General features: G+C 47.1%; 1 protein-coding gene across 3 annotated transcripts in view; it reads right to left on the bottom strand.

The window, feature by feature from the left end:
* LOC115097223 (caspase-1-like) overlaps positions 1–13,450 on the bottom strand; it is a 55,518-nt gene that overhangs the window by 25,924 nt on the left and 16,144 nt on the right. For all 3 annotated transcript variants that reach the window (XM_029612842.1, XM_029612844.1, XM_029612843.1), the window contains one exon: positions 519–692. In XM_029612842.1, the coding sequence (XP_029468702.1) occupies positions 519–692 (174 nt within the window). The remainder of the gene's footprint in view (positions 1–518; positions 693–13,450) is intronic.

Below are 13,450 nucleotides of genomic sequence, written 5' to 3' on the forward strand. Positions count from 1 at the left end.
AGATATTGACAACCAAAGCAGAACAGAATTCCAGCCTGTGTGGATGACACAGAGCAGAGTGGTAAGGGCAGGAGGGAAGCAAATAGATGGAAAAGGGGGCTTGTGAGTTTGCTCAGTCATATGAAACTTTTTGAGAGCCAAGAGGGGAAAATGCAAGCCAATGGATAGAGACCGGTGGCCTGACTGGCTTTGGTCACTGGTCTGGAGCGGCCACGATCACAAACACTAACAATGACAGATATAGAGGACGGTGGTAGGAACAGGGCTGAGAGGTTGTGCAGCACACATGGGATGGAGCTGGTACTGATTTAAGGGTTTGGAATTTATACAAAGTGGTAGAAATCCAGAGAGGAAGAACAAGTGGGTAAGACTGGATGGGCTAATTGGTCTTTAAATAAAAATCGGCCATCGTTTGCAGTGTTACCCTGGATGCAACTCTGAGCCCCTGCAATGTTTGTCGGGCCCTGCAGTGCCCGAGCACCAGGTTGGGAACTCTGTCCTAGCACTTAGTACAATACCTCAGAAGATAAGTTCCGCTGGATTTCCACCCGGTACCCCAGGCCCGTGAGAAGCTTCTTCATGCCACTCTCGTCCTCCTTGGCCCCTTCTCTGCGAGGAAGTTGCTTGAAGATCTCATTGCATATAATGAGAGCCAGCCGCGTCCTGCTGGCCTTGTCCCCAATTGTATAAATCTAAAGATGAGAAAGAGAGATGTTACATCAGTGGCTCAGGACAGGAGCCTCGCAAGAAGCAAGAACTGGTCCATCTTACTATCCCAGATGGACACTTACTCTGCCGAAAGCCTGCCCTTTCCGCTGAGCACAGAATACTACAGTCTGACACCTGGCTAAAACTCTATACCAACAAACAAAAGCAGCCACAAATTGCCCAAATATGCAGTCAGCATATATAGAAATGGGACAAAGCCATCATAAACCAGAATTTTGAAAAGAGAACCATTCACCTGGATTGGAGGTGGGTGGGGGGGGGGGGGGGAATATCAAAATCATACCTAAAGTCAGCTACAGATCAAAGAAGACTGGAAGGGTGTACTCCATGCAGTACACAAAACCTCCAAAGAAACTCTTTACCTCTACTAGTTACTGGTGAGGGACAAATGCACTTGCAATATACTTCCATCGCTGACCCTCCCCAAATAATTTTTTGAGAGAGCTGAATGGCATTAGTACATGCTGTGCATGTTTTCTGAGAGGGTGGGTATGAGTGACAGATTTGTTTGATTTGGGGTATGTGTATGTGTGAAGGGGTTGTGCTTTGGTGGCTATTTGTGGTTTTTTTGGAGGAATTGTATGTGTGGATGGAACATATGAGCACGTGTGCATGTTTCTGTGTGAAGGTTCCAGTGTGTGTGTGGGGAGAAGGGAAAGGCATTTATGTGAAGTTTTGCATTTTGTCTGTGCGTCTGTCTGTTGTGGATGGATCGTGTTTTTAAGAACTCTGGTAAGCTACAGACATACATGTCTGTCTGTGTACATGCGTGTGCACATTTCAAATATTGGCTCCTCCCGCTGTTTTTCTGTGCAGTTTTTCATCTGCAAAATTACACGGGTAAGAAAAAAAGTTGTGCAAATACAGCTGCTGCCTGCAGAACTGCATGCACTTCATTTTTGTGCTCCCTGTGTAATTTGCCACTGCTAGGAACCTTTGATGCAGGAATGAAAAATTACACAGACAGGTGCAGAAGATGTTGCACAGCACTAAAAACCATGCTGTCGATAGGTAATCATCTGACCCCCCCCAAAGTTCTGTTTGAAAAAGAAATAGTTCAAAAATCATCTCCTGTAAAGAAAAATAAGAGTGAAAAGGAAATGCTGCCCAGATTAGTGCCCGAGAGCAGGCATTGTTTCAGAGCGAAAACCGCGACCACAGACTGTCAAACCCTCATCCCTGCGAGAATCAGGGCCCCCCCCCTCCCTTGTGGAGATACTTGAAGGCAGAAACCCAGCACGAGGAAGCACATGGGGTAGGTGCCAGGGCAGCAGAACAACTATTTAATTTGGGGGGAGGGGGAAGGGGGGAGGAAAGCACAAACACACAAGCCCCACCCCCATCACCAAATTTCTTACTTTAAGTTTGCAGTTAGTGTCAATTCTTTCTTGCCTGTGCTCTTCGTGTGAATCACGGAATATGGTTACTCCCTCTCAGACCAGCCAGTAAAAAGCCTGATGCTAGAAAACCAAGCTTAGCGGTGCAGGGGAAAAGGAGAAAAACAGCATCACTAACAGACGCGTCAGCAGCAAGTGCCCATTCCGTACCACACATGGAGAGACAGGGAAGATCACAGAGTATGAAGAGATGTAATCTGAGACCAAGAAAATGTGGCCTGAAGATACAGAAACATTCCTGGCTGTTTGGGCACCACTTGCCTGGGTGAAATTTACTTCCCGGCTCATATAAGCTTCAGACAGAAGCCGTTAGGCACAATGCAAGGATTAAGAAGAGCACTACCTAATCTGAGATCACACCCAATAAAACCTGAGTTAAGAGTGAGGCTCATTCTTGGCTGTGCAAAATAAACCCACTATGAATCCTGTACCTGCAGAGGTGTGGGTGTGTGTATATGTGGGTTTATGTGTACTATATATATATACATACATACATATATTTTTTTTTTCAGCAGGTAACAAAACAAGGCACTGGTTCTGGAGTTATTTGTGGGCCTGGGGAGTGAGACAAGTTTTGGCAGCAAGGTTTGCACCAACCAGATATTTATAGAGCCCGACATCAATTGAAGTTTTGATGTTTGTGACATTATAAGAAGATGTCAGCGTTCCAAGGCAAATTTCAGAAGCCTTGGCCCAGTTTGAAACACTCAATGCTGACCCAACAGCCAAGGCCGTTTTTCAATTAGATCCGTACAAAATTGTTTTTGCATGAGAATTCATGGTGCTTTGTAATGTCTAAAGTCCCCCTGAAGAAGCCTGTTGGTGAAACCAGGAGCCTTGTTGGGGCCTTCTACAGTTGAATCTAAAAGTTGTGCCATGTTACTATTTTGTACAGGAATTAATCTGTATATCTTTGATTACTTAACCTCCATGTTGACTCCCTCCCTCAAACTGTGTCATGCGAATCCTTACTACAGTCCCTACATGCTTTAGCAAATCATAACATCCCCCACACACAAAGCCGGACACACTTTAGACTTAATGTTTGTCAACTCAGCTGTCCGTGCCATCAACCAACCTATCTCCACCCCTATACCATGGTCTGACCACTTCCTGATAGAAGGCCTTTTCTCTATCAACACCCCTCCCCCTAGCAACAACAACAATAGTAAGACCATAATATTCAGAAAACCTTGCCCTAGTGCCGACCTAGCGAACGCACTAGCCACCTCACTGCCCGATTTAAAGTGCTCAGATCCGGATACAGCACTAGCGTCTTGGAATAAGCTCACAGGAGACATCGCCAATAAACTCTGTCCAGTCTCCAAAAAAGTGATAAGGAACTCCTCAAAACCTACGAACCCATGGTACACTCCAGAACTTAGAACCTTAAAAACTACTCTTAGGCAAAAGGAGAGACAATGGCGCAAAGACCAGACCCCTCAAAACTCCGCCATCTACAAATCAGCTCTGCACAACTACAGACTCTCCACCCAAAAACATAAACGAGATTATTACGCAAAAAAAATCCATGACTACAGATTCAACCCCAAAATACTCTTTTCCTACATCTCAAGTCTTACTACCCCTATCCCTCCTACTACACCTGACTACGATGCCTCCTCCAAATGCGAGGAACTAGCCAACTACGTCTTCAACAAAATTGCAACCCTCCTTAAGAGATTCCCCCCCTCTTCGAACAGTCCCTCACCTACCCTGCCTGTTCCCTCCACCCCCACCCAACCCTCAATGCCCACTCTTGACTTTACCTCCTCCATAGAAATCCAAACCATCCTCAAAAAACTCAAACCCTCTTCCCATCCCGAAGACCTTATACCCTCCAAAGCACTACTAGCTATACCTAACGCAATAGTCAAAGCTATAGCTGATATCATCAACTGCTCTATTGCGCACGGATCCGTCCCAGATGCACTCAAGCATGCAGTAGTCAGACCCCTCCTCAAGAAACCCTCACTTGACCCCAAAGATCCCTCTAACTTCCGCCCAATCTCCAACCTCCCCTTCATTGCCAAGCTATTGGAAAGAGCTGTCAACTCACAACTCATGGACTATCTTGAAGACCATCTGCACCATCTGCACCCCGCACAATTCGGCTTCCGTAAAGGTCGCAATACGGAAAACCTCCTTCTGGCAGTCACCAACACCATACATATAGGCATGGACCAAGGAACCTCATTCTTACTCGCTATACTAGATATCTCTGCTGCATTCGACACTGTCAACCACCAAATACTCCTATCCCGGCTATCAGAAATCGGCATCTCTGGCACTGTACTATCTTGGTTTACCTCATATCTCACCCATAGAGAATACCTGGTCAACATTGACAACTCCGAGTCCCCACGCATACCCCTCCTCCAGGGTGTCCCCCAAGGATCCTCCTTATCCTCCACCCTCTTTAACATATATCTCCTTCCCCTCTGCTATCTACTTTCTAACCTCGGTCTTAATTTCTTCATGTATGCTGATGATGTACAGATCCTCATCCCCATGCAAAAAACCCTCCAAGAAACTCTAAACTTCTGGGAATCCTGTCTTGCCTCCATTAACTCTCTCTTAGACAGCCTCCAACTCGCTCTTAACACAGCAAAAACTGAAATCATCCTCATCTCCAACAAACCCGAGTTTACCTCACAGGTCACTACTAAAACTACCCCCACAACTCTCCCCCTCCTGCCATCTGTAAGAGACCTAGGTGTTGTATTAGACAAACACCTTAATTTTCAACCACACATCAAATCCCTTCTAAAAGCCGGCTTCTATAAACTCCACATCCTCAAAAAACTCAAACCCCTTCTCCACCATCAAGACTTTCGCCTTGTATTGCAGTCCACAATCCTATCAAAATTGGACTACTGCAATTCTCTCCTCCTAGGCCTGCCCTACGCCACAATTAAACCACTACAAATCCTGCAGAACGCCATGGCACGTATCATCACAGACACTCGTAAGAGAGAACACATTACACCCATTTTAAAAGAACTGCATTGGCTCCCCATCCCTTTCCGTATAAAATACAAAACCCTTACAATACTCCATAACATGCTTCACAAAAACGACCACGAATGGCTCAAGGAAACACCACGTTTCCGTACATCCAATCGTCCATCCAGAGCCTCCACAGCGGGCACTTTACACATCCCACCCCTCAAAATAGCACACCACTCAACTACTAGAGAGAGAGCCTTTACCTTAGCTGGCCCCTCCCTCTGGAATTCTCTTCCCACGTATCTCCGCCTTGAACCTTCCTTACCCAACTTCAAAAAAGGCATCAAAACCTGGCTCTTCTTACAAGCATACCCTGACTCCAATCAGACCTAAACCCCTATCACTGCCACATCCCCTTCCCTTACCCCTTTTAATCTGTTGATGCATCATATGGAATTGCTGATTTTGTAAATTTGTTAATTTTTATACTCAGCTTTTAACACAGTTCCTATCAATTTTCTCTCTCTCCTAGCACTTCACTACCTTTCTCCTTCCCGCAACTTCTGCGCTTGCTGTCACCTGGCCCCCATCCTCTCCTCTTTCCTTTCCTGCTCCACCTCCCCCCTCCCTGTTATTTGTAATTTCCTCTTCCGCCTTTCCAATGTTGATTGTGAACCGGCATGATATGTCCTATGAATGTCGGTATATTTTAAAAGCATTTAAATAAATAAATAAATAAATAAATCAATCTGATCCTCCACCCATCACAATTTGGTTTCCGGAAACACTTCAACACTGAATCCTTACTTCTCTCCCTTTCAGACCATCTCCTTCGAGGCATGGGTCAAGGCCACAGCTACCTCCTTGCCCTCCTCGACATTTCGTCAGCCTTTGACACTATTAGCCACCAACATCTACTAACACGCCTGGAAAACATTGGCATCTCAGACCTGGCTCTTGCCTGGTTTAAATCCTTCCTCTCAAACAGAAAGTTCTCCGTTAAAATCGGGAACTCCACATCCACCCCACAGCCCCTCCAGCAGGGAGACCCCCAAGGCTCATCACTCTCCTCCACCCTCTTCAACATTTACATCACACCCCTCTGCCAGCTCCTCTCTTATCTCAAACTTAAGTTCTACCTTTACGCTGATGATGTTCAGATCATCATCCCTATACAGAACTCTATCTCTGATGCCCTAGAACATTGGGAGAAATGCCTCACAGCCATTAACTCCCTACTCACTAACCTTCATCTTGCCCTCAATACGAACAAAACTGAACTTCTACTCATCTCCCCTCACTCAGCTTCTTCCCTTCCCCCATCTGATATTACCAAACTCAACCTCCTCTCAATTCAACCCTTTGTGAGGGACCTTGGAGTTCTCCTTGACCATCAACTAAGTATGAAGAACTACGTAAATTCCATAATCAAAGCCTGCTTTTTCAAACTTAATGTGCTTAAAAAACTCAGACCTCTCCTACACACCCAAGATTTCCGTACAGTTATCCAGGCCACCATCACTTCCAAATTATACTACTGTAATGCTTTACTCATAGGGCTGCCTTACTCTACCATCAAACCACTACAAATGTTACAACATGCTACAGCGAGACTCATCGCAAACTCACGCAAATATGATCACATTACTCCCATCCTTAGAGACCTACACTGGCTCCCCATAGCCTCACGTATTATATACAAAACCCTCACCATAATTTATAAAGCAATTCACTCCCACAACTCCAACTGGTTAGATCTCCCTTTCACAACTCCTCAGTCCAGTCGACCCACTAGAACGGCTAAAACGGGCACCCTACTTGTGCCCTCCCTGAAAACAGCCCATCTCTCCTCCACACGTGACCGTGCACTCTCGATCGCAGGTCCAACTCATTGGAACACACTACCGCTTGACCTGCGCCTCGAACCATGTTTGAACAACTTCAAAAAGAAATTGAAAACATGGTTGTTCAAGCAAGCTTACCCAGAATAAAACGCTATCACATCCTCTCCAAAGTAGACCATACTGCGTCTACTCTGTTTTCCTCACATTGAGGAACCATGTTTTGTTATCCTTTCTCCTCTCAGCTACTTCTTGTTACCCCCTTTCCCAGTTTTGATCTCCCTATTAAAATGTAATTTCCAAGCTTAACCTGTTTACTGTAAACCGGCATGATGTCCACAACTAATGCCGGTATATAAAAATGTTTAAATAAATAAATAAATATACTTAGGGGCAGATTTTAAAAAGGAGCGCGCAGGCGTACATGTGCGCACGTTACCCGGTGCACGCACATGAGAGGTCTAGAATGGATAGATGTGAATCGGTTATTTACTCTTTCGGATAACAGAAAGACTAGGGGGCACTCCATGAAGTTAGCATGTAGCACATTTAAAACTAATCGGAGAAAGTTCTTTTTCACTCAACGCACAATTAAACTCTGGAATTTGTTGCCAGAGGATGTGGTTAGTGCAGTTAGTGTAGCTGTGTTTAAAAAAGGATTGGATAAGTTCTTGGAGGAGAAGTCCATTACCTGCTATTAAGTTCACTTAGAGAATAGCCACTGCCATTAGCAATGGTTACATGGAATAGACTTAGTTTTTGGGTACTTGCCAGGTTCTTATGACCTGGATTGGCCACTGTTGGAAACAGGATGCTGGGCTTGATGGACCCTTGGTCTGACCCAGTATGGCATGTTCTTATGTCCTTATGTACGTCCGATTTTATGGGGCTGAAGTAAGTTGCGCACGCCAGCCGACTGCTGGTGCGTAATCCCTGGCACAGTGGCAAATGGCCGCTGTGCCTGGAGCCTCTGACCCCGCCCCCTTCCTAAAGCCCTGGGACTTACATGCGTCCCGGGGCTTTATGCGCGACACAGGGCCTTTTGAAAATAGGCCCAGCGCACGCAACCTTTTTAAAATCCGGCCCTTAGTGTATAATTATGTTTTCAGTATTTGGTACACTTTTTTTTAATTGTGTGTATTTAAACATGATGTCAATAGCAATACAATTTATACATTAATATCTTTTGTATATTATATATTGATATTTTTTGTAAGGAATTTTTTCAGTTTTGTAATGCTGATATTGATTGGTTATAATAAAGATTTTTTGGTATGGTAGATTAGTGCAGTTTTACCTTCGGGTTTATATAGTATAACATACAATAGTGCACTTTCTATATTTAGAGGCAGTGTCCAGTAATTTTTTTATATTATGTCTTCATGTACTATTCCCTTCTCTTTATCTCCTTTTTATATTGTATTTTTACAGGAAGTATCAGTCTTTCAGAGTGAAGTGGGTGGGCCTCTGGACTGATCTGTGGTATTACAGGAATGAAAATTAGCAGGTTAAGAACCAATTTTCCTTTCCTGAACATATCCAGTTGAGTCAAGACCAGTGGGATGTTCCCAAACATCCCTAAACTGGGCAGGAACCCGAAAGACCTGCGTGCAGAACACTCTCACCAAAGAACGCCTCATCTTGCGCCCTCACATCTAAGCAATAATGTCTGGTGAAAGTATGAATCGAGGACCATACCGCAGCCCTGCAAACCTACTGTGGTGAAAGAAGCTGACACACAGCCCAAGATGAAGCCTACGCCCTGGTGGAGTGAGTGAGCCCTCAAACCCACAGGAATCTGTCAACCTTTACAAACGTACGCTGAACAAATAGCCTCCCTAAGCCAACGAGAGATGGTAGCCTTAGAGGCTTTATCTACTTTCTTAACTCCCCCAAACAAGACAAAAAGATGATCAGAATGGCAAAAGGCATTTGTGACCTCCAAATAATGTAAAAGGATACGACGTGCATGCAAAAGATGCAACTCCCTATCCTGAGGAGAATCTCTCAACCACTCTGGAAACCCCGGCAACTCCACCGTCTGATTGACGTTAAAGGAGTCATACCACTTTGGGCACAATGGAAGGCACTGTTCGCAACCGCAAGAATGGGTCCCTTCTAGAGAGAAGAACCGCAAGAATGGGTCCCTTCTAGAGAGAGCTTGAAGCTCCAAAATCCTCCTAGTCAAACAAACAGCCAACAAAAACGCCATCTTCAGTGTCAAATCCTTCAGGGTTGCTCTCCACAACGGCTCAAAAGGAGCAGAGAAGCAGGTTTAGACTCCAATCCGGACAAATTTTATGCACGAGGATGCAAATGCTTTACCCCCTTGAGAAATCTGATTACATCCGGATGAGAAGCAAGAGTCCGACCACTACATTTGCTCTTGAGTGCTCCCAAAGCTGCCACCTGTACCCGCAGTGAGTTGTACGCTAATCCCTTAGATAAACCGTGCTGCAGGAACTCCAAAATCTGTGAAACATTCACCGCCAAGGGGTCCAGGTGACACTGAAGATACCACACATCAAAAACCTTCTAGACCCTAACACACACCATGGAAGTAGCCAGTCTCCTAGCCTGCAGAAGTATGGAAATGACTTGCTCAGAGTAGCCCTTCAAACACAGCTGCCACCTCTCAAAAGTCAGGCCACGAGACAGAAGAGATCCTCCCGATCCGAGAATATGGGTCCCTGTCATAATAGCCCTGGAAGATGCGTTAGTCTGAGGGGATCTTCCTTTGCGAGTAGTACCAGATCTGCGAACCACGGACATCGAGGCCAACCCGGCACCACCGGCACCATATCCTTGGGTACGCTTCTATTCACCTGAGGACCTATCCGATAAGGGGCCATGGGGGAAATACATGAAGAATGATTCCTGTTGGCCAGGGACACACCAGAGCATCGGGACCCACTGAACCGGGCTCTTTTCAATAACTGAAAAATCTGTCTTTGCATTGGCTCACGTCACCATCAAATCCAACTGGGGAACTCCCCACCTGGCGCAGATGTAATGCCAAGCCTCAGGGGACAAATCCCACTACCCTGGATCCAGCTGTTGCCTGCTGAAGAAATCCACCTGCACGTTGTCTACTCCTGCTACGTGCAACGCAGCTGGACCTTCGAGATAGCGCTCTGCCCAAGCAAACAACCTCTGAGCTTCCAGGGCCACGGCATGACTCCTCATGCCGCCCTGACAATTGATTTCTGCCATCCATCCCCTGACCAGGGGCAGGAAAATCTTCAGGGCTTGGCGCACTGCCCTTGTCACCAGACAGTTGATTGACCAGGACCTTACTCCTGGACGCCAAAGACCTTGTGTCAACCAGCTTAAGCAAACTGCTCCCCAACTGGAGAGACTTGCGTTCATGGACACAACCTCCCAGTCCAGTGGTGGTCCAGGGCCATCCCCTTCTCTAGATTCAGACGAGACAGCCACCACGAGAGACTGGACCTGGATTCTCGATACAGAGGCAAGGGACGCTGATATTCCTCCGACAAAGGACTCCACCTGGACAACAGTGCACGTTACAGAAGTCTCATCTGCGCAAAGGCCCAGGGAACCAAATCCAACATGGAAGCCATAGACCCCAGGACAATGTAAATAGTCTCACGCCATCGGCATCACCAACCAAAGAAGCCACTGCACCTGGGATTGCAATTTCACCATCCGGTCTGCTGCCAGGAAGACTCTGCCCTGCCGAGTGTCGAACAGAGTCCCCAGGTACACCAAGGACTGAGTCGACTCCAAATTACTCTTCGGCACATTTATGGCCCAACTGAGAAACTGCAAGGTGAACATCACCCTCTGGAGAGATATTTTGCACTCCTCCTTGGACTTGGCTCGAATCAGCCAATCGTCCAGATATGGATGAACCAAAATTCTTTCCTTGTGAAGGGCCGCCTCAACCACAACCATCACCTTGGTGAATGTGTGTGGTGCCATTGCCAGACCAAAGGGGACGGCCCGGAACTGAAAATGCTGGCCCAACACCATGAAATGAAGAAACATCTGATGGCCTCTCCAGATGGGAAAGTGCAGGTATGCTTCCGTGAGATCGAGGGAGGCCAAGAACTACTACAGTGCGTAGTGTTTCCATGCGAAAACGCGGGACCCGAAGGGACTGGTTTACCTTCTGTAAGTCGAGAATGGGCTGAAAGGAGCCCTCCTTTTTGAGCACCAAGAAGAACATGGAATACCTCCCCTATCCCTGCTCCAACAGCAGGACAGGAATAATCACTTTGAGGTCACGCTGTCTCTACAGAGTTGCCAGCACAACCTCTCGTTTGCTGCAGGAGACCACGTAAGATTCCACAAAGACCTCCCTTCCTGGACACAAAAACTCTACAGCATAGACTTCTCGAATTTGCACTCAATGCACAATTAAACTCTGGAATTTGTTGCCAGAGGATGTGGTTACTGTAATTAGTGTAGCTGTGTTTAAAGAAGGATTAGATAAGTTCTTGGAGGAGAAGTCCATTACCTGCTATTAATTAAGTTGACTTAGAAAATAGCCACTGCTATTACTAGCAACAGTAGCATGGAATAGACTAAGTTTTTGGGTACTTGCCAGGTTCTTATGGCCTGGATTGGCCACTGTTGGAAACAGGATGCTGGGCTTGATGGACCCTTGGTCTGACCAGTATGGCATGTTCATATGTTCTCAATTACCTCCAGCACACAGCAATCTGAGGTAATCCTTTCCCATTCTTCGTAAAAGTTGAACAATCTGCCTTCTACAGCTTCTATGAAGGAGTGGGTACCCCTGGTTTCATTTGGCTGATTTTCTACTGCTAGAGCCCTGGCTTGACCCATCTCTGGCAGTCTACGGGCTCTACAAAAGGACTGTTGACGACCAGCGCCCTGCTTCGCCTAGGAGCCAGAAGAGGTCTTGCAGACCGGAACCTGCGAATATCCCAAAAACAGGCTTGAGCTGGAAACACCATTCTAGCAGGTTTCCTGTCCTCCGGCAACCTGTTCCCCTTCGACTCCCCCAACACCATCAACAGATCCAAGTCCTCTCCAAACAAAAGCTTCCCCTTGAATGGAAGATTGCAGAGCTGGAGCTTGGACAATAAGTCCACCGATCAATTATCTAACCACGGAAGCTTATGAGCCGCCATCAACGAGACCATACTGCGAACCGACGTATACACCAATTCATACAGCGTATCTGCCACATATGCGATCCAGGTCTCTAGCCTAGCCGCCTGCAGAGCAGCACCATCTCCTGCTTCCGTACTTTCCAGAGCCTTTTGCACCCAACACAGACAGGCCCTCTGCTTCCGACTGGTGCAAACCGCCATTCAAAGGCTCAACGCAGAAACCTCAAACATCTGCTTGAGCTGCACCTCCAGGTTGCGGATTGATTTCCTCATTGCCTGAATAAGTGCACTACCCATGGATCATCCCCTTCAGACACCAGAAATTCATCCGGGTCATGGTCGTCCTTGGAGCCATCCGCATCGGGGGCTGGCACTGCATCCGGATCCATTCCATAAAAATCGAGAGAGTCCTCATACGAGTGATCGACTCCTTCCCAACCCCAGGAGTGCCGAGAGCTTCTGCTTGACGCAACCCCAGACCCTGTAGGACCACACTAGTCCCTGCAAAGCAGTCCTGAGCTTCTTATCCAAGGGACTGCGGAACAGCACAGCTGCCCTCTTACTCCCGGAGCCTCTCCTGGCGATGTAGGCCTCATGAAGAAGAAGAATAAATATCGGAGAGAAATCCCCTGAATCAGCCTTCCCCAAACCTGGGAGGTCTTCCAGAACATCCCCCTCCCCATTAGAGACTCTCAACTCCACAGGGGAAAGATCAGCGTGGTGAGCCGCGACCTCCTGATCATGCACCTCAGTGGGATTAGGAACGGGCCCGGACTAATGGAGGCCTGTTTTCCTACTCTGGCCCCCTGAGGAAGATACCCTCCTGCCCTGAGCTGCAATTTGGGTAGAGGGACCAGGTGTTCGGCCGGGCCACAAAGTAACCACAAGCTGCCATTTTAAGTTTAGGTGCCATTAAAGGACTTCACGCACCACGCGGCACAGCACCTGCTAGATCGCGGGCAGGCCCCGACCACGGGATCACAGATGTGCCAACCCGCTTGCTCCAGCTGACACGCTCATCCAAAACACGGATGCTAATCGACCCGCAAACAAGTAAAAAAGACAGCAAGGGAAGAACGGTCGCACCGTGCCCCCCCCCCCCCCCAGCCTAACCCGGCGCTGTTCACTGCACGCACTCGGAGCCCTGGGCTGTCGGCACAAAGATCACTCCTCCACCCTTCAGCCTTGGGCAACAGTCACCGCTGCTCAGGCCCACCACAAACACCAGAAGACAGTCCTTCCTGCAGAAAAACTTAGTACTTAATTATTTCTCTTATTTTTTTTAAAGGAAAAAAAATGATGAAATACTTTCCTGAACAGGATCAGTGGTGGCCAAGAGTGGAGTCTCGGAGGATCGAGGGAGCCAGATCCTCTGGTTATGGGACCCTCTGGTACATCGCAGACGAAGCCCAGTCAGGAGTATCGAACC

The sequence above is a fragment of the Rhinatrema bivittatum genome, chromosome 8, assembly GCF_901001135.1.
Source record: "Rhinatrema bivittatum chromosome 8, aRhiBiv1.1, whole genome shotgun sequence".
NCBI classification, from domain to species: domain Eukaryota; kingdom Metazoa; phylum Chordata; class Amphibia; order Gymnophiona; family Rhinatrematidae; genus Rhinatrema; species Rhinatrema bivittatum.